This window comes from Gymnogyps californianus, chromosome 16, assembly GCF_018139145.2.
Source record: "Gymnogyps californianus isolate 813 chromosome 16, ASM1813914v2, whole genome shotgun sequence".
NCBI classification, from domain to species: Eukaryota; Metazoa; Chordata; class Aves; order Accipitriformes; family Cathartidae; genus Gymnogyps; species Gymnogyps californianus.
Window position 1 is genome coordinate 5,267,655 of NC_059486.1, and position 20,785 is coordinate 5,288,439.

General features: G+C 42.1%; 1 protein-coding gene across 1 annotated transcript in view; it reads left to right on the forward strand.

Moving 5' to 3' along the window:
- BCR (BCR activator of RhoGEF and GTPase) overlaps positions 1-20,785 on the forward strand; it is a 100,067-nt gene that overhangs the window by 42,387 nt on the left and 36,895 nt on the right. The window contains exons 2-4 of the mRNA XM_050906789.1: positions 8,619-8,803; positions 19,036-19,140; positions 19,661-19,846. Of these exons, the coding sequence (XP_050762746.1) occupies positions 8,619-8,803; positions 19,036-19,140; positions 19,661-19,846 (476 nt within the window). The remainder of the gene's footprint in view (positions 1-8,618; positions 8,804-19,035; positions 19,141-19,660; positions 19,847-20,785) is intronic.

Below are 20,785 nucleotides of genomic sequence, written 5' to 3' on the forward strand. Positions count from 1 at the left end.
TACTTTCTGCCTGTTAGACTTGCAGTGAATGAGAACAGCTAAACTTGGTGCACAATCCTGAGTAAGGAATGGAAAAGAAAACTGGAAAGGTGTTCCAGTTTGCTCTGGGGTTTACTTTGCCAAGAACATCCAGTGGCCTGACTGCCAACATGAACTGAACATGGAAACCTTTCCAGCCTGCCTGGGAAAACATAGAACAGGAGAGGAATCTAAAGACTTAGACCCTGGATGGAAACAGATTCACTTTCTGCTCTCTCCAAGGCAGGAGTCTGAGAGGTATTCATCCATGTTATGGGGTGTTAACATTGTGCCATATGACTTAGTGGTAAACATTTAGGAGAAACAGTAAAAAAAGAAAAAAGGCAACAGGAGTTTCACTGTTTTGGGCCCTGGCCTGCCCTGTGAGTTAAGTATTCTCACACTCTTCCTTGAATGGATGTTACCTATGTAATTCGGACCTGACCAGAATTTCTCTGTCTTTACCTGTTGGCAGCATATTTGCAGCCAGTCATGCTGGGAACATACCTCATTCATATATTTGTGTGTTTACTCACTGATGTTTAGGGCTCTCAGTGATGGTGATTAAACCTTTTAAGTGCCTTGGAGGGCATGTAGCAGCCAGTAGGACATAGGCATTGTCAGCTGTCATAGAGAAATGTTCAAGTCTTGCCTTCTGCAGTAACTGTGGGTAACTTTCTTTCCTAATGTTAGTTACATACAGCATGCTTGTAGTATATCCTAAAATTTACAAATTGCTGTGGAGACACCTTGTATTTGAAAGGCCACATCTTCTAAACATGTAACCTGTTTTCCTCCTAATCACAACTGTTATCATCAGTTGGACTCCTCTGTCTAGTTTGTGGTGTGCAATGGTTGTGCTTCCCTCCCAGTGTTTTAGTTTGATTGAAACTGATCCAAGTGCCGGATGTCTTAGAGACATGGGAATTTACACCTCTGCTACTGTTCCCTTGCCGACCTCTGTGGCATGCACTGTGTCAAAGCCTGGCTGAATGTAATGTGTGGATGACAGCTTGGTCTACACTCCTTAACATGTAGCACTCCATGGTTGCTGAACCGGAGTTGTCAGAAGCAAAGATGAGCAGCAGGGAAGTTGTGCTGGCTGGCAGAAGGGAAATCTTTGGAATTTGCATGCTACAGTGCAGTCTTGTCTGGTGAAAGATGGACTCTCCTGGATGATCAGGTAAGCTTCCTGACTTTTTCTCTCATGATAACAACTCTCTTAGTAGCCTTAGTGAGCAGTTCTTTCTGTCTTGTGTGAGGACGCCTTAGGCTTCCCTGAGGTGGAGAATGGTCTTAGTAGTCCCATCTTTCACATTATGGCTGCATCATGGAACCTCACTCTGCAAGGGTATTAGATCTGTGTGAAAGTTAAATCTGTCCCCAGGAAAATGCCAATCAGAGCAAAATGCAACAGCATGTCTCAGTAACAGACTGCTACAAACAGATCAGACCTGTCCTCTAGTCTCTGCATGAACTCTTCATAGAATATATGGGCAGATTAAAGAAATCTGATCTTTTTTAGATGTTTAATGATCTGGGTTTGACACACCTAAAAGATTAAAAGTGGACTGCAGTTAATTCATCTCCTAAAGACTTAAGGGTGCTGTCTGCTCAGTAAGCTCATCTGTGGTAGAGACAGAAGTTTCTTGGAGACTGGTTAACCTCTATGGCCTGAGATCCCCTGGGGGAGGGAGGGTGGAGAGAACCACCAGCTGTCTTGCTGCTTCCATATGTAAGGTACATTGCTTTCTCCTTCTTCCATCTCAAAAATAAGATGCAGTTCTCAATCTCTGCATGCATGCATACACATGCGCGCACACACAAACATACCCTTACCCTTAAAAGAAAATGAAATATTGGGTAAAATTTACACGTGACAGATACTTGTTTCTGCAGCCACTTAACATGCTGCAGAAAGATGACCTGTTACAATGGGAGAGGGGAGGATGCAAACCTGAACTGGATATGGTGATTTCAGGAAAATCTGCTGAAGTCTGGGATTCACAGAACTCTTTTTTGGTTGCTTTATAAGCTGTAGTTGTCATTCCAGTGTCCAGCTGTGTATTTAGAAACCTCCCTTCCTGGGGTACTGTTCCCCTTTTGTCCTGTTCTCTAAGGAGTGTTTCATTGCAAGTTGTCAACATACAGCATGCTTTCAGAGCCCATTTCATGTCTGCCTGCAGAAGGGAAACTGCAGCTTGGCTGCAGTGTATGAAACTGCTTGTTTAACTCTGCCTTGGTTTTGTGTGCTGATGGGTGTTTCCTGTGGGTGGGCTGTGTTATGTATTTCACTGCAATTCTACTTGTGCAACCCATGCTCCCAAACAGCTTGTTCAGCAGTGGTAAGCAAGATCATCCTCTGTGGACATTTTTCTTCTATGGCAAATGATGGGGTGCCTTGTAGGAGTCTATCAGATAGCACTGATGGTTGGATTCTCTTCATGTGCTTAATGGAGAAATACAGTTTGAGGCCATAGGCAGGCTTGGAGCTAGCTTTTGTTACTTTTTGCCTTTCTGTTTTCATGCTCATCTAATACTAAAGAATGAATTTGCAAACTAATGGGATTTTTTGTTGCTAAATGAATTGGTTTTGTATTTGAGTGGGGGCTTCAGGTTTCACTAAACATCTTTACATGTAGATGTACTGTCTTTACATAAAGAAGAGATACAGAGCATGAAGGAGATAGCTTGTTTTGAATCTGTTCAGCATCCTAGCGGAGCCTTTTCTTCGTCAATCTGAGAAGAATAAAGCCACAGGGATTTGACATGGCAAACATATTTTTTTTTATTTTTTTTTTTTTTCCCCTTTTGATACTTGATCTTTGTTCTGGGACAGGCTCCTGATATAGGTAGACAGCATAATTATTGTTTGTGGATCTCAGTTTTGTGCAAAAGCATGCAAAGTATTGAGTGCGCTATTTCCTGGGTTTGGAGATGATGATTCAGAAGGTGTCAAGGAAATAAGCAAGATGCTTAGTTTTCCATAGTTTAACTCTTCTATTTTTTAGAAAGTGCGGCTGTATTCCCTAGGCAACTGCATTCACAGCCCATCCACACTGATGTACTTCTACATGTGCTCAGCATTGGGCCTGAATCCCTGATCCTTCTCCAAGTAGCCTGGCCAGCACTAAGAAATAAAATGACATGATTCTGTATTGTTTATCACCAAGCAAACAGCAGTATGTAAAAGCTGGAGCTAAGGTCAGTAAGGCATATTAGTAACTTAGAGGTTACAAAAAAAAGTAAAACAAACAAACAACAACAACCAACAACAACAACGAAAACCCAAACAAGTATTGCATTCTGGTAACTTCTGCCCAAACCAGCCCTGTGTAAATCCCAGGAATTGACTAAGCTTCAGCCTAAAGGAAACTCAAGCAGTGTTTTGCTAATACGATGTCTTCAGTTGCAGTACAAGCTTTTACATATGCCCACCCCTGAACTACCATGCATGTATCCTTTTAGTTTGGATTTCTGTGCCGTGAACTAGTTCAGAGAGCTGATCCAGCTTAGAAGGGAAGTGTCGAAGATACTTTTCTTTGAGCTGGCTGAGTTCTATATCTGGACCGTAGACATCTGTGGGGTTGCAGAACTAAGGGGATAAGAGGGGAAAGGGCCGTGCAGTGGTTTATGGCTTGGTGGGGGAAGCCTTGAACCCCTATTGCTGCCAAGACAATGCATTGTCAAACTATGGCCTCACACATTCCCTGGCATAGAAACACACAGTCGGAGGATGCAAACTGCCCTAGCTCTCTTCTGCTCTGCAGCTGCAGGAATGGTTTTGGAGTGAGTATAGATGTTACAAACTTGCGCTAGCCTTGGTACGGTTTACCATGAAGCCACAGTGATGTGGGGCTTTGGCATGAGGTGCAACTCCCCCTCCCCCTCCAGGATTCTAGGTATTTACTTAGGCAGGCAGGTCTGAGCTGCTGTGGCTTCACTGCTCTTTTAGCAGGATTAGCTGGAGCACAGCTAGCTTGGAAGCTTCTCTGCATGCTGCTGTTAAGCCTCTTGAGCAGCTATGGATGTCGTGATGCTGTGGAAGTATGACACATGCATTTGAACCATTGTGTGGCCCTGGATTAGATGCAGCTAATCTTTCTTTTTACTTAGAAGTTAATTTCTTTTTCCCTTCCTGCTTTCAAGTTAGATCTATGACTTGATTTCATATTTCCAAAGAATGAATGTGGCACCCAGCAGGAAGGGTGTAGGCAGCAGGACAAGGGAACAGTGTTACTGTGCTGTCTCTGAGTGCCAGTGAATTTGTGACTAACTGTAAATTTGTTAGATTCTTCCTTAGCCCCCAGCCAGGTGAAATTTGAGGCAGTGAGGGAGAGGAGCAGTTTTGAAGAGGGGAGGAACAGGAAAATAAAGAAAAAGAATATTAAGTTTGAGAAAACTAAAAGAAAATGAAAAGAGGACAGAGATGAGAAAGGAGGTTAGAGGATGGAAGCAGTAACTGAGGAGGGGGATGGTGGAACAGACTCATAAAAGCTGGAGCAAAGCAAGGCCAGGGAGGCCATTGCTCTCAGAACCAAAGGTGGAAGTAAATGCTTGAGGTTTTTAGCAGAATGTGTGAATTGATGATGAGCCTTTGTAGCCTCAGGTAGTTCATTGCACCTGAAGATCGTGCTGGTGCAGGAGAGGGGTACTGTAAGAGAATGTCAGAGGGCCAGTGGTAGAAGTAGCTACTCTTAGGTGCTGAAAGGGCTTGTTTCTGAAAGTCACAGCTGCTGCTCTTCTCTATGGGATGGGATCTCTTACAGGTTACCCAAAGAGGAGGAGAAAGGGGGCCCGCTGGTGAGGTGAGAGAAGCATGACGCACATGGAGTAGTGTCCTCAGTATCTCTCTCTGGTGCTCTCTCAATACAACATGTTTGAGCCCATCATCCTTGTATGCCTACCCTTTTTCCTTAGTTGTCCCTTGTCAGCAATTTCTGTTGTTCCTGTGTTTCGTCTTTCTCTGGCTTTGATGGCTTAGTGGCTGGCCCTAACAGCAGAATAGTAACCCTCTTAATGCTCACCCTATGTGAGACACTGGCTAAGAAACCAAGTGCTCTTGCTTGGGCCCAGCTGCTGTCTCCACTTGCCATCTACAATAGCAGTACCCAGAGCAGCTGGAAGTGTTTGAGCAGGTGAGCTCCTGGCTCTAATCTCTTTGCTCTAGTCTTTCTGCTCCCAGGTAGAGCCTGAACAGCCTGTGCAGCATTGTGCTGGGTTTAGATCTGAATAACCTAGTTTCCCTAGCAACAGTGGTCTCTTTAATCACAGAGATACAAGTCTACCTCTGTTATTAGTGTTAAGACTTGCGCAGTGTATCTGGCTACAGTCATACATTGCTTCTGTTGGAAAAAATGGTAGAATAAAAGCAAGAAGGTCCTTCTGCCTTGGAGATAATTAAAATCTCCATAGGTGGATTTCAGTGCTGTATGCAGCAATAATAGAAAGAAGAGGGATTATAACTACTTCTAAGCTTTTTAATGTGTAAAGGATCCCTGGAGGATACAGAAATAAAGTTTTAAATTCTGTGTGGAGCTTTCTATGCACAGATCTCATGGCAGTCTTGTGACACTGATAGATTCATTCCTTGTTGAGATGTGTTATTTTCATTTTTATGGATAGGGAGACGAAGTGATTCAAAGGTAGACTAAATCTCATTGCAAAGCTAGGAATAAATCTTCTCCTCTGAGCCCAAGTCCTCCACCTGCCCTTTCCTTCAGTTTCAGATATAGGTTTCCCTGTGCAGTAGGAGACAGAACGTGTTACGGAAGGTAGACATGTGAAGCCTGCTTTTTAGCAGGAGAAAGTGAGGGAAGTGAAAATACTGTGATTCACTGCAAGCCTTTCTGCTAATATATTTTAGTCTGCATTCACTCCCCCATTAACAGAAGTGGAGCAAACTATAAATTTTGAAAGTGAGCATTGGGAGTGAAAGAAATATTCCTGCCTTAATTTCTGCACAGCAACATGGTCTTGTTACTGCATGTATGCAGGAGAAACTGGTTTGGATAAGAGTAGTTTGAAGAAACTTCTGAAGAAAAAAGAACTCTTGCTTGATCAAAGGCATGAAGCCTCCATAAGTGCTCAGTACTGATGTTCCTCCTTGGATAACGCCAGTGTTAAATTATCAGTAATATCTTGCAGGCTTCTTGGGTTAGAAAGTTGCACAAGGGACAGCTGAACGGAAAACATATATCTGCACTCCTCCACTGAAGTTATATGGTGCTAGGTGTGGGGGGTTTTTTTTGCTGGGTTTTTTTTTCCTGGGTTTTTTTTTGCCTTTTTTTTTTTTGCTGGTTTTTAATATGGCATGAATAGTGCAGAGATACAAAGAGACACCCATCCTCCTTCCTATTTATAGTTCTGGTTTCTGGAGTCAAAACAGTCCCTTAACCTTCTGGCCAAACAGAAGACCATCCATCTTGTGTGCGAGGAGGGTTTTTTTACTTTTTCTTTTCAGTGTTTCCTTGGCTGTTTGGGCAAGGTGGGTAGTGCAAGGTGGGGGCCATGCTGTCTTCTCTTCTGCATTCTTCTAGCCAAAGAGCTTTTGAAAATTCTAGCATGAGATCTTATTTTGGCTTGTAGGTGTTGTAGACATTATCCAACTTTGGGATATCTAAAAGTCTCTTTTGTTTGTGACTGAGCATCCTTATTTCAGCAACTCCCTTTCAAGCCTGTGTTTACCAAATCAGCTTGATAGGATGTCTTCTAAATGGTTGGGGAGCTCTGGAAACCTCTAACATCTAGACAAAAGTCCCTTCCAGAGAACATGTACCACCATTTTTTTTTTTTTTTTTTTTCCCCTTCATTCCTGTGGTCTTGCACAATCTAATGAGTCTTTTGAGGAACTCTGAGAGCTTGAGCACAAGGTAGTACCACGAGCGGGTGGGTGACATAAAACTCGTTGAGCTTGTTAAAATAATGTTGCCATGGTCCTTCAGCAGCCTAAAGGCCTCATATACAGCTGTTATTTAGCTGGGTGGTATTTGGTACGAACCAAGACAGAGGCTCACTTCTACAGTGAGTTTATTGTTGGATTTTCAGTATATTGTTTTCATAAATTCCCTAGACCAGCTCTCCCTCCTGAATAAGCCGCAGGGATCAAGTTTTATTCTATTCCACACAAAGTTCACATCCTTTACTGGAATGAGTCATGCTTTAACTGAGTTTACTGTGAGGGAGGAAAGTGGGCTTTAAAATGTTACTCCTCCGCCCTGCCTTGGTGATGTATAACAGGATTATTAGTATGCTTGGCAGCTGCTGCTTATTATTTTTGCAGAACCTGGACATTTGTGAAAACAAGTAAAAATTGGTTCTACTTGTGTTCAAGTGTGAATTTAATACGTAATTTTAAACTTATACGACAAAAAAGCTGTTCTTTTTTTTGTGGCTTTGTCTTCCATAAGGCTCACCTGCTACTGTAAAAGTGGATCTAGATTATCTCCCTGTGGTTGTTCGTCAGTTTTGGGAGAAGAGTGGCATTTTGTGACTTGTAACTGAAAGAGGAGGAGGAACTCTACCATTTTGTGTTCAGTGGCCCATGCGTGGCTATTACTGTTACACACAGGACGCTTCTGGGCATTGACAGGTGAAAGTTCTTCACAGGCCCATGTAACCCGTATGTAAGGTTGTCTCCAGCTTCTCTCAGGCAAGATGTATGTGATGCGGTGCCACTGTGCAGAAAGCAAATTTTGGTCCTCTGTGTATATTTCTTTGTGCAGAGAGGTAAAAGACCTTTCAATCTATGGTAGAGGGAGCTGCTCAGTGTGTGTCCTTAATACAGATTTTTGCAGAAACAGTTTCTGTACGCAGCTACTAAAGATACCAGAACCAATTTTACTACTCATCTTTCCTGCAGAAGTTCTTTGATATCTCACGTGATCATGGTTAATTTAACTCTTCATACCACCATCCTTTTTTGTTTGGTTTTTGTTTGGGGTGGGGGTGGGGGGTGGGGTAGGAGGGAGCAGGGTAGTGGTTTGTTCGTTTGTTTAAGGAGTTAGTCTCAAAATTGAGGAGGAGGGGCAGCCAATAGAAGAGGGCCTCTTAGGATTTTGTTTTTGGCAGTAGGCCGGTTCACTTGACATGTAAGACCTTTCTTTCCTAGTTGTCTTGTTCCTGAGAGGTCTGGAAAGAGTTATGTTTCTCCCCTGAGCTATGTATTATCTATGATTGCTAAACTGGCAGGGGCATCATCTGTTCTTGTTCTACAGAAAAAACTGGGTCTGTTACCCTAACCCACTACATTCCTAAACCCAGACTGTGTAACTTTTATGGAGCCTGCAAAAGGATTTATTTTGATGCTAATGCTTTTGAAGGAAAACTTGAAGGAAGGAGCTGTAATTAAATTAACACTAATGTTAGATATTAGAAGAGTTTTACCTTTTAGGACTTAGAATGAGTGAAGTGAATGTTTGGTGACAACATGAGTTTAATTAAATTTACGCCTCCACTTGATCTATATTTAACTATCACTGACTCTGGGTTTACTGATAAGTAATCATAATAGCTGGGAGGCAGGCAGTGCCTTGGTTGACCAGCCTGTCTCCTGTCCAGTTTGACTCTGACCAGACAGATTTTTCTCCTGTGTTTTACAGATGCTTCGTTCAGTGGCACACCACCTAGCTATGCGTATGATGCAGACCGTGCTGAAGAACAGAGGCGACATCATGATATGATGCCCTATATTGATGACTCGCCATCATCCTCACCCCATCTCAGTTCCAAGAGTCGGGGCAGCCGAGACACCCTATCTTCAGGGTCTCTGGAATCTACAAAATCAGTGAGTTGTTTCCTGCCTTTTTGGAGTCAGCAAAGCCTTGCAGGGTTTGCAAGGGGTAGACCTCTTTAATAGGGAGCAAAGACAGGGACTACCAACACTGTAGGACAGATTACCTGACATAATATAGCAGTGCCTGATTGATATTGTATATTTAAAGCTACATTGAGGCTGCTAAGCCTGAACTTCAGGGATGAGTGTTGTGTGTACGATTTTTTTTAAGCTTCAGTTTTTCAGCCTTTGTGAATTTTAGTGGAGAGAATTGGTGATCAAGTGCTGTTGAGAGGGTCTCTAAATACCAGATATTTTGGAAAGGAGACTCTGGAACAAAACATCCTACATTATGATGTTCATACATCTGTGCATGTGGGTTGTCATTGCCTTTCACAAGGGAAATAGGAGTTATTTTCAGGTAGGTTAAAGGCTTTGATAAAGCATCTAGAATATAAAATCTGTTTCCTTCACGATGTGAAAATGGAATAAGAGGAATTAAAATTGCCAGCTCTGAAGTATGGTGACTTTGGGTGGGAGATGGCCACTTCTTATAACGAATTTGACTGTTCACTAAATAGCTATCTATATAATCAATTATGGTAGATAAAAAGTTCAGAAGCGACCACCTAGCCTGACCTGTGGTTTGAAGTGGACTTCAGACTATCTTGCTTTATTTTTGCTTCACGTTCAGTAGCATGGCTATAGCTTGGAACTTAAGGAAAATTTCTATTTTTGTTTTTACAATAGTCTTGGTAGAGACTCTGCTGCTTGCCTTGGTAAATAACTATTGACTCTGCTGTCTTCACAGTCAAAAATGTCTTAGTTTCAGCTTGAGTTAATCTGTTTGACTTTCAACCTTTGTTTCTCTTTATCCTTTTGCTTCCTAGATTGTAGAGCACTCCAGTCCCAAGTTGCTGTTTCCCTCAATATCTTTGTCATCTGCAAATGTTTGGTTTCCCCAAATCATTCATAAAAATGCTTAATAGGACAAAGACAACTGTCACTTCCTTCCTACTGTATTTCTAAGAAAGTGTAGCCAAACAACCTTGAATTCCCACATTGTAAATGACACTTTGAAATCTGTCATTTAAGTGGTTTAACTTGTGTTGGCTTTATATTGTTCTGTCCTATTAATTAAGATGTCATGGGAGAAGAAGATGGATTTTTAACAGATATCAGTGTACATGTAAATCAACACCATCACCTTTATCAGACAGTTTTATTTATCTTGCATCAAAATGATTTCAAGAGTCTGACAAGTTCCGCAAACCATTGCTACTTAGCATTCATTATATACATCCTTCTATTACTCTCTATTGGTTAGAGCCATATCATAAGCTTCCTTACTTTTTCTAGGATGAATGTTAGATTAAGAAGCCTACTTGAGAGAGTGTTCTTGTTCTTCTTTCTCATTTATAAAAACGCATTGTCAAGATCTCTTAAAGCATTATCAAGTACATACATTGTTGATGTTTGCTTAATTTTATTTGACTATAAAGTATGGAATCTGGTTAGCTGCTTATGCTTTAGTCTATTAATTCTGAGATGCTTTTTTATCTCTCAAGATGAGAATTCTTGTGATATGTAAGAGGCTTTTGAATGAAGAAATGATCATTAGTAAATTCAAAAGCTCCAAGAACGTTTTAATATTGGCTTGAGATTTCCAGGTTATGTTTCTCAGGATGAAGGAAAAATGCTATGTGAGTAAATATAGCTGAGAGTTATCTTAAAGAACCAGTTGTCATAGTGCCTGTGACTGGAGGCCTGGAAGAGATACTGCCTAATATTTAATTTTGTTCTTTATTTGTTTGAATACTGCCTCATAAGCATTTAACAGTAGTTAATTTCAAAGTTACCTTAATAATGCTAGAAAGCTGCCTTTTTAAAAATAATTTTTAACATAAATGGCTGCTTGCTTCTCTCTGTCTATAAAAAGATGTTTTATGGCTTCCAAAAGAAAGAGGTGTCCTGATACAGATTAGACTTTTAATTGTGAACCTCAACCGCTTCAGCTGATCCTGTCTGTAATTAGTCCACAAATGACAACGCCACTCATGAAGGACAGTCCATGACAAGGAGGAAGAGACTAATTTGTATATGGTTGCAGTATTTCCCAAACAAGTTAAACTTTCTGTCATCATGAGTTGTTAGATGGCTTTTACTGTAGTTATGTTTTCAGCTGTAGTGGAAAAGACATCAGTAACAAAATTAAGTGTCAAACACGCTGTGCTGAGCCAAGCACATAAAATGTGTTGGACCAGAAATACCAAGATGTATGTCTTTTCTATTTGCTTTTTCACTACACTTGATTAGCAGAAAACACTTTTTATTTACATGTGTTTTCTTTTATAGTTGTCTCCTTGCCCTTTTACTTCTTTCTTAGGTGCCTGCAATTACTTCTGAAAATTTTAGATTATCTTTATGACCAGAGTCTAGAAATCAACACAACACATGCACTATATACACCACTTTGACAAAATATTAAGATTGTGAAGTTATTCAGAACTTAAGAAATGACTATGGTTATCCAACCTTGCCTTGTGCCTATAGTCTTGTCTTGAATCTTTATGATAACTTTCAATTACGCAATCATGTCTTATTTTTTCTGTGGGGCTCCTGCATTGTTCAGTGTATATAGTGAATGATACTGACTGGATTCAATATTTTATCTCTAGAGCTATGTGTACACCTTATTTACAGGACACTGTGCAAATTCTGCTGTGAGTACAAAAGTACTCGTTTCCTTTTGGCATGACCATTAACTCCAAATACAGTTGGAATGCTACACAGGTCTTAATTATCCTTGCAATGTTCCTGTGAGATAAGAGGATGGTATGTTCACTAACCACAGGTAATCAAAGCAGACAGATTATAGGAAAAGCATCTGCTAATTTTTGGTGCTTAATGTGAGATGCATAATGTTCTGCAAAACCAGGTTCTGACTTTTAATGCAGTTTTCTTCACATTAGAGTAAAAACCCTTTAATTTCACTTGCAACCAAGAGTTAACAACACTCCAGTCAGACACCCAGAAAATGGAAAACATTGCAAACAATGATTTTTTTTTTTTTTTTTTTTTTTTGTTGTTAATGTAATTCTAAGTAATTCGCTTAGTATCACACAGACATAGCAGCATTCTGGTGTGATATTTATCTGCCTTATCCATGAGACCAGCCTTCCTCTTGGAGACTGGGTTGTTGCTGTCTGGATATTGAGGGCATTTTGCTTTGACTTATTTTGTGGGCTTGCTCTGGGCTTTGTATTTTTCTGCCAAGTGTTTGACTAAGTCCTTCCATCTCCTTATAGCAGCTATAGCCTTCGGTTGGATAGCGCATCAGGGTTCCACCTGGTCTACCCAGCCACCATAGAGGAAGTGCAGAGCAGCAAAAGCAGTGTCTCTTTCTAAAAGAGAACGAAGTGATACCTCCTGGACTACTTGTGGAGGGGCTTCATGTTGTTCCCTCAGTGTGTAGGGTGACCAACTCCCAGCACCTCATGTTCTGTGTTCCAGGAAGTGAGGGCCGCAATTGACTTCCAGAAGGTTTGTGGTGTTCTACACCGTGTCGTTTGGGATCTGTTTTCCAATCCCCCCTACCACCTGCATCATATAAGCAGACTAAAAGACACTAGTGGGTTTGCCTCCAAACTGTACGACTTCAGCCACCCCTTATGTATTCATATTCCACCTGCTGTGTGTCCATTGCACAAACATCTGTTGCTATCCAAGGAGGGTGACAAGAGGTGCACCAGCATTAGTTTTGTCTGTGACCCAGAGAGGATATAATCAACATGGGCGTTTGTAGTGTGGATCTCGGCATCCCCTGACTTGTCATTTTTGTGGTAAGGAGGCCGTAACAAATGTTTGCATTGAGGAAGCTAGGTCGTACCCCCTCTTCTGGCTCTTCCAGAATCTCGTGCTGAGCTGCTGACGCATGTCCTGGCATAAAGCCAATGCTTTTGCCAAACTTTCACTGTTGCTCTGAAGCAAGCCTACAGGGGAAAGAGGAAAAAGGAGAAATAGGTTCCACTAATGCCTAAGTTGTTTGTTTGTTTAACTTGAGAAGTGATTTAATTTTCCTGAACCTTGCTTTCTGTAACAGTTGAACTGTTGTGATTGAACTTCCCAAAAATTCTGGAAACTTGTCTTGGAAAATGTCAGCGCAAATGTTTGCCAAATAAGACAGTGCTGGTAGCTTCAGAAGGTGTCAGACAGTGTTTGTAATAGGTAGTGATAATTCACTCCCAGAAAGAGAGAGAATGTGTCTGTCTTCCCCGTATAGTTAGGGTGAAAAGTGGAGAAGATACCTGGATAGAGTTAGAGGAGGGCAGAGGGAGAGCTTGCTACAGTATTCTTGGGGCACAGGAAAGTGTTGGGACAGCTGGAAAGTTAGTGACTGACACCCTTCACTAGAGAAGAGTTATTGCCAGGAGTTTTGGAATGGGTAGCTTGCAGCTTGGAGGCTGAAGAGACTGAGAGAGGATGAGAAGCTTCAGTCATCATGATCCTATTGCTGCTGCTCACGTGGGGAGAGATTACAGTGATGGGAAGGGTAGAAATAAGAAAGGCCTTTCAAGATCTGCTTGCCAACAAAGCCAGGCTCAAAGATGTGTGTGGAGCTGAGGGTGTGGGGCTCTGTGGAGGTGGGGGCAGGGCAGCCAGTGGAAAAGCAAAGCTGCTTCCACCTCCCCAGGCAATGAGCGGAGTCACTTTTCTAGAGTTTAGAAGGTGAGTTTTTTGCCAAAATAGATCTCTCCAATTCTTGTATGTATCACGCCCAGGGAGGCAGGAGTGCTAAAGCTGAGCGTCTAACTCCTACTTTCTGTTCTGTTTGGAGGGGAAATTGGCTGGTACTTACAGATTTTCAGGTAGAATTTCTTTTCCCTTTTCTGCTGTGCAGTCTATGGTTGGCACAGCATTGGCAGCCATTGCCGGTCCTCAGACCAGGTTCTTTTGTTCTCACTATCTGCCAGCTATGCAGAAAGCAGGGCTGTGGCAGAGCAGGTTGTGGACTTTTCTCCTAGCTTGGTCCCAAGGGGGTCCAGAAAAGTTGACCTCTGAAGCTACATCAATAAATGGGGTTACTGCTCTGTTTGGTACTGCTGTTGCTAGCTTGTCCTTCCTTCTCCAGCATTTCCAAATCCTTCTCCTTTCTTCCTCTCAGTATTTGGTTTTGGTTGGTTGGTTGGTTTTACTGTCCCTTTCCCCTCACCACCCCCAACAGATACAAATCTTCCTTTTTACTCTCCAACTCTTTGCTCCTTAAGGGCTCTGCCTGGATGTACAGCCCTTCCCGAGGAGAGCTGGCACACCAGTACTGATGTTATAAATAATGTTGGCTCCTCTTTCTGCTCCTTCCCCTCCCTGCATGGAGCATGATTGGCTTGATTACAGAATTTGCCCTGTTTAATATCACCAAGACAATGAGACACCTCCAGCCTGTTTAGCAGAAGCTTTCAAAGATATTTACACTTTAAAAATTGAAATGAATAGTTTTTCTCTTTTGTAGGCTGTCAGCTTCTCTATGAGATTCTGAGCTGTCCTTACAGGAAACCTCTCCTTTGAACACATTCATTGCACAGTATATGAACACACTGTACCAAAGGAAGGTCTGAGAGTGAAAATGCCTTTTATATGCCCACTTTGAATCACTGATTCTCTTTAGAGCTGTGCTGGCAGCAACCACTTTGCAAAATCTTACGTGTTGTGGTTTCTAGATTCTTAATCTGCGTTCTTCTAACATTTGCAAGAAAACAATTATTGCTGTTAATTTAAACAACAACCAGAAAGCCCCGAGTTCTTTAAACAGAGTCAGGAAGAGCTGAATCTGTCTAATCCTTGGAGCTGGTGAATCTCAGGCTTGCAGTAATTGAATACAACATGCAATACCAACCTGGTTAGTAAACTAAAGTACTTAGGCTGACAAGTTGTAAACACATTCAAAACAGCCATGGCTCAGGGCCAGGGTATGCATGCTCTCTAATATCTTCAGTGCTTCGAACCACTCTGACTGGCCTTGATTCAGGTCGCAAGGTTGCACTTATGACTGTGACTCAATCTTTTGGTTTTTAAGTCTTTGGAATAGCAAGAAGCACCACCCAGTTGAGAAGAAAACACCAGGACCCTATAGGCATGAGATACCTGTGAAACTTCCTTTAGACTACTTTCCACCTTCCTTTTTTTTTTTTTTTTTTTTTTTTTTTTTTTAAATGTAGTTCATGAGGAGTGGGAGCAAAGCACTGATTTCTTGCTTGCTTTTTCAGAACTGGCTGGATGTTGGGTGCTCATAGCTCCCATGGCAGACAGACAGGAATGCTCTGGCTGCTCCCCTGTGATAGTCTTGTAAGATAGATTTATTCTGAAATGAGTGGGTAGAGAGGTAGCCAAAAGATGGAAGGGCAATGGAGATAGGCTAGAAATAGATGCTGGCATCAAAGAGGTAGGGACAGAGTTAGAACATGAAATACTAGTCAGACTTGTACAAGTAAAAAACGGGCTAACCAAGCTGGGTAGGAAGCATGGGATGGACTGCTGACCACCTGGCACTCCCTGCTGAGTGGTTAGAGTTTGCCAATACTGGCTGCTCCCACATCCTGCTGGGAACATCCCATCTGCGCTTTGGTTAATAGGTGTATTTTCCCCTAGCTAATGTGGTCTGGTAGATGTGGTACCAGCTCCTCCCCTTGCCACAAGCAGCTCAAAGATTTCAGACTGCTTCCTTTTTGCTAGGGTAGGGGAAAGGAGTCCTCAGCCTTGGCAGGTCTCCCTGAACCGGTGGGGAGCTTGATACCTACGCCCAGGATGTTCCCTTTCTTAACTGCCCTTCTGCCTGGAGTGCAGAAACAGAGCAGTCACTGAGGCTGTTGTGGTCAGTGCTGCTCTTCGTTTCCCTTTTTTGTCAGATATGGGCAAAGCAGAAAATGCGCTTTGCACTGGATGCATCACATCTTGGCGTGCTGTAAGGGGAGAGTGGAAGGACAGTCTCACAGTATCTCTGTCTGCTAATTGTTCTGTCTTGTTTTGGGTGAGCAGGTGAGCCTGTTCCCAATTCTGTAAGCAAGGAATGTTGTAATACTAAATAATAAACTTGCTCCTCTTCTTCCTGATGTTGGCACCATCTCCCAGTGAATTTCTCAGTCCTGGAGTACGTTTCATAACAAGTGTGACTTAAAAAGCACCCTGAGGCTGGCGAAGCACAGGGGCTGTTTTCCAGATGTTCATCTAGCAGCAAGAGCTGCTGCTCAGTGCAGCCCCAGATGACGTTGTCAGAAAAGGCCTCCCTCAGCAGGAAACTCTTGTCAGAGCACTGGCTCTCAGGAGGAAATACAGAGTGGCAGCACAATGCAGACAGCAGCACCATGGTGTTGTATTGATCCCTGACACAGCAGGAGCAGCAGGAAATCATCTTTACACATACAAGGAATCTGTATGTAAATTTGAGGTACTGCATTGGAAACCTTGTAATGTGCTATGTGATTGTTGGATAAACTCCCCTGGGGGTTTCTTCAGCAACTGCCGTACTGTAGCTTAAAGCAGCCGGGCCCTGCTGCATCTGGCTGCATCTGAGGCTAGAGTTTTGCAAGCATCATGCTTGGAAAATGCTCCTATTAAAAAGGGTTAGGACAATACCGTGGACTTTGCAAAGTGACCTTGTGGTAATGGCCAGGAAGGAAGGCCTCTAGTGTGTCCTGGGAGATGTTTGTCTCTCTGAAAGCACATCTCTTTAAAGAGAGGAAATTAACATTCAGGCAGAAAATGCTGTCTCTGTCAGCTGACGGTGCCCAGCAAGAACTGGCTTGTAAATTAAAGCTTTTATTTGTGAAGAGGAAAACTGTTCTCAGTGCTGTAAGGAAAACTGTCATGCCACTGTCGTGATGGGGAAGTTTGAATCATTTGAATAATTTGTCATTGTGTGCTGCTCTTTGCAGATGTTACAAACATACCCAGCTGGTTTTAAAATCCTCACCTCCACCAAGAGAACCTGCTGAAGACAGTTACAGTGCTGGTTCAATATTGACCAGTTACCTCATCCTCAGCAGTGGGGACTTTGGAGCACTGTTAGTTTTTCTCAATGCTTCTTTGTGAAGCTGCATTTTTCTTTTGTAAGTATTGTAAGAAGTCTTTGGAAACCAAGAGGTATTGTGTTTTTCTTGCACCAGGGCTGCTACATCCCTGCCTCTTTGGATGAAGGCAATCTTTGTTAAACATCTTGGGGCTGTCCGTCTTGATTACGTGTATGTACCATGCCTTACAAAATGGTCCATGAGGTGGCCATCCAGGCACTACTGGTACAGAAATCATAAGGAATGGTTGTAACGTTGTTGCACGTTTCTGTTTGAGCTGTAACAGGCAGTCACACGGGTGCTCTGTAGATGCACAGAATCTGTTGCAGCATTCATTTTACCATGTAGTTTGTCACTGGTGTTTTTCTGAGATCTTCCGAACACGACTGCTGAATTACAAATTCCTAGCTTCTTTGAGATGCCCTTTCAAGATTTTAAAAGGCACTGTGGTTCTTACTTAACCTCACTGAAGGGTGGGATACAAAGACAAGTTCTTCTTTCCATGTAGTACCTGACGTGTGTGTAAATTTTACTCCTTTCCTTAAAACAGCTTCTGCCTGCCACTTTTATTTAAGAGGTGATAGTGGTATGTGACACCTCACAAAATTTTTATAAAGTAGTTGCTGCAAGGGCTTTTAGCCTAGAAAATAGCTTGTGAAATTTAATGAAAGCGTTCAAAAATCAGGATGGTTATTAATGAGACTGAATCCAGAAATATCTGGGAGCGTGAGGATCCGTTTCTTTCTTCATGTGGTGCGTAGGCTCAAAGTCACACTCAGAATGTGATAGTTACTGTAAGCTTACCTATAGCCAAGATACCTTCTCTCCATAATGAACCTCATAGATACATCTGCAGGATTCAAAGCATGGGACCCTAAACTAAATGACTTTTTTGTCAGCTGTAGGGCTTTATGTTCAGTCAATAGAGTGGAGCATACTGCTATGTTTTGTGATCCTCCTGCTGCTGAAATCAATAGCTGAAGATTCCTCTGGATATTAAGAGGAGTAGAATGGAGCACCAAACAACCTACCCAAAGCCCTTGAGAAGTATCTACCCTTTCAGATCCAACTACTGACTCTGTTCTTAGAGACATTTAACAACACAAAAAGGTTGTAAGAATTGTAAAAAGCCATTTCTGTGAATGACAGAAATAAAAAGAACTGGAAATAAGATTTGGTAAAAGGGGGGTGTTTCTTATTATTTATAACCTTCATTGTTTGGCCACATTTTTTTTAAGAGTTTATGGAAATATTCAATTTCACTTTATCAGGTTAAACATTTTTCAGGTAACAGTTTTGAGAGGAAGGATAATTGAAATTCAACAAAGGGGATTACTGCTTCTCTTAACACTTGATGTTAGTCTTCCCTTGATGTGTACATTTGCCCATGAATGTTGGTTGTTTTGGTTTTTTTTTTTTTTTATTTTTCTTCAGTTGTTTTGGTTAAGAACTCCTTCATGGAATCCCAATAAGAAAATCAGCATGTGCATTCCAAGCAGTGCTGATTATTCCATCCTCTAACTAAAAATAGACTTTGTGCAAGCTGGCACTGAAAAATAATTCAGTGAATAGTAGAGAGTGGGAGAAAGAACAGCGCTCTTAACAGCAATGTCAGGCTGTAACTGCTGTATATTCATGCGCATCTGTGTAGATGCAGGGGAAATGATCCTGTCTGCATAGCGAAACATGGCTTTGGAGTAAGATCATAGAGAACTCTTGTGGGAGGAGGGAGTGAATTGCACATAACCAAGGGTCCCTAAGATTTGGTTAGGAGGATAAATTCTGAATTTTTAAGTTCTGTTTTTGAATTTTGTGAAGAAGTCCAGGCACCTAATTGAGGCACCAAAGTTGGATAACTAAAGCTAACACCTGTAAATAATCTAAGTGACATCAGTTGCTGGTAAATAAAAATTTCTTTAATGTTTTATGTTTGCATGTTTCTAGAAACAGGACACTGAGCACAGGTGGGTTTTTTGTTTGGTTGGGTTTTTTTAGTCTGAAAGTAAACAAAAAAAACCCCACCAAGTATGCTGTGGTCAGGTGAATGATATCTTTTACTCTCCATCCTCATTCTTGTTTTCTTCTTTGTCTCCCTCCACCCCACCCCCCCTCTTTTTTTTTTTTTCCCCTTTGTTTTTTCTTTTTTCTCTTTCTTTTTTCTTCTTAACAACTTCTTTGTAGAGTGAGCCAGACCTGGAGAAAGGCCTGGAGATGAGAAAATGGGTCCTGTCAGGAATCCTAGCCAGTGAGGAAACCTACCTGAGCCACCTGGAGGCTCTGCTGCTGGTAAGCGCTGGTGGCAGATACCATTTCGAACACTGGTACTTGCATTTTCACTGCTGCTTCCATACAAAGTTTCCAAGAACTTCACATACCATGGGTTACAAGCTGCCAGGTGCAAAAAGTACCTGTTACTCCTCTTCTCCAGTAGAGAAAGAGAGGCTTAAAGAAAGGACTGGATATGGCACAAGCAGGGAGTTATTAGTGTGGTAGTATCCAGGAGCCCTGTCTTTCAGTATCCTGTGTTAATTATTAGACATGGTGCTGTACAGTTGGACAGAGATTAAGGAAATGGAGTGCAAAGGGATTTTAATGGCACCATTAATATCCTGGGAAAATCCACCTACCAGAGGTGGCTGATCCCCATGAGAGAACTTGTTAATGTCTAGCTTTCAGGAGTTGTGTGAATGCAAATATCGCTTATTAATAGGATGAAAAACAACGCACTGGAGGGATATGTTGTAATGTGGCAAGGGTGAATGTACTTGGTTTGCATGATAATGATTTCCCTCTTTCCTCATTTCAGCCTATGAAGCCTTTGAAAGCAGCTGCCACCACCTCTCAGCCTGTGCTGACTAGTCAGCAGATTGAGACAATATTCTTCAAAGTGCCTGAGCTCTACGAGATCCACAAAGAATTCTATGACGGGCTCTTTCCCCGAGTGCAGCAGTGGAGTCACCAGCAACGTGTAGGGGACCTCTTCCAAAAGTTGGTGAGTCAGCTACCATCACCAAAGTTTCTGTTACCTCTCATTCATCTCACAGGTGCTAGTACGATTCCCTTTGGTGACTCTGCATAGACCAAAGGGATGAAAGCCCATAGCTGGGTTAGATGACAGGCTTCTAGCTTTGCCACTGCAGTGACGGGCCTACAGCAAAAGTGGCTGTTTCATTGCCTTTACTTAAAGACTCCAGCAGGCTATGCTACTAATACAAATACAATTTCACAGAAATGTTGAATCTCCAGGGTGTCTGCAGTGTCATAAAACCATTTGCTTTAGAGGAAGATGGGAGAATGGCAGTGTTAAAAAGTATGCTTTTTAACACTGACAGCTAAGTGTTTCTCATTATTGCTGAACTCCCTCACACATACTTCCTTCTCTCTGTGGTGCTTTGCTCTATTTTGTGCTGATTTTCTCTGTTTTATTGTCATCACCTTTGGCTTTGCTTTTCTACCACCATCCTGGCCTTGATATTCCCCTTGCTGCTATGCTGATGCAGTCAACCTGCTGCTGAGAATCCTCCAAGCAACCTCAACAAAATTCTCTGAGTGCAGAACAGGTCAAGGACATATACAGCATATTCCTGAGCTTTAATTAAAATTGCTGAGTTTCCGAGCCAGATGACAAATTGTTTGCATTCTAGGAGATTCCTTTGGCCCCTTTAGCCTCTCCCCTAGCATGTGCAGAGAGCAAAGGATTAAAGGAGCTGTTTTTTCCTTTTTAGAAAAGAATTTCTGCATTCCTGAGGTGCCTCTGATTCTCAGGGTAGGAGTGGCATTCCAGTGAGGGGTTTATTGGATGGGGAGTGCACTTTACCAGGGTCACTCAATTGTTAGCAGCTGTGTAGCCCAGCACCAGCCCCATCCCCTATGGAGCAGGGGGAGATGGGCCTGGAAGATGATGTTTTCCATGCATGCCAGCAGCTCAAGA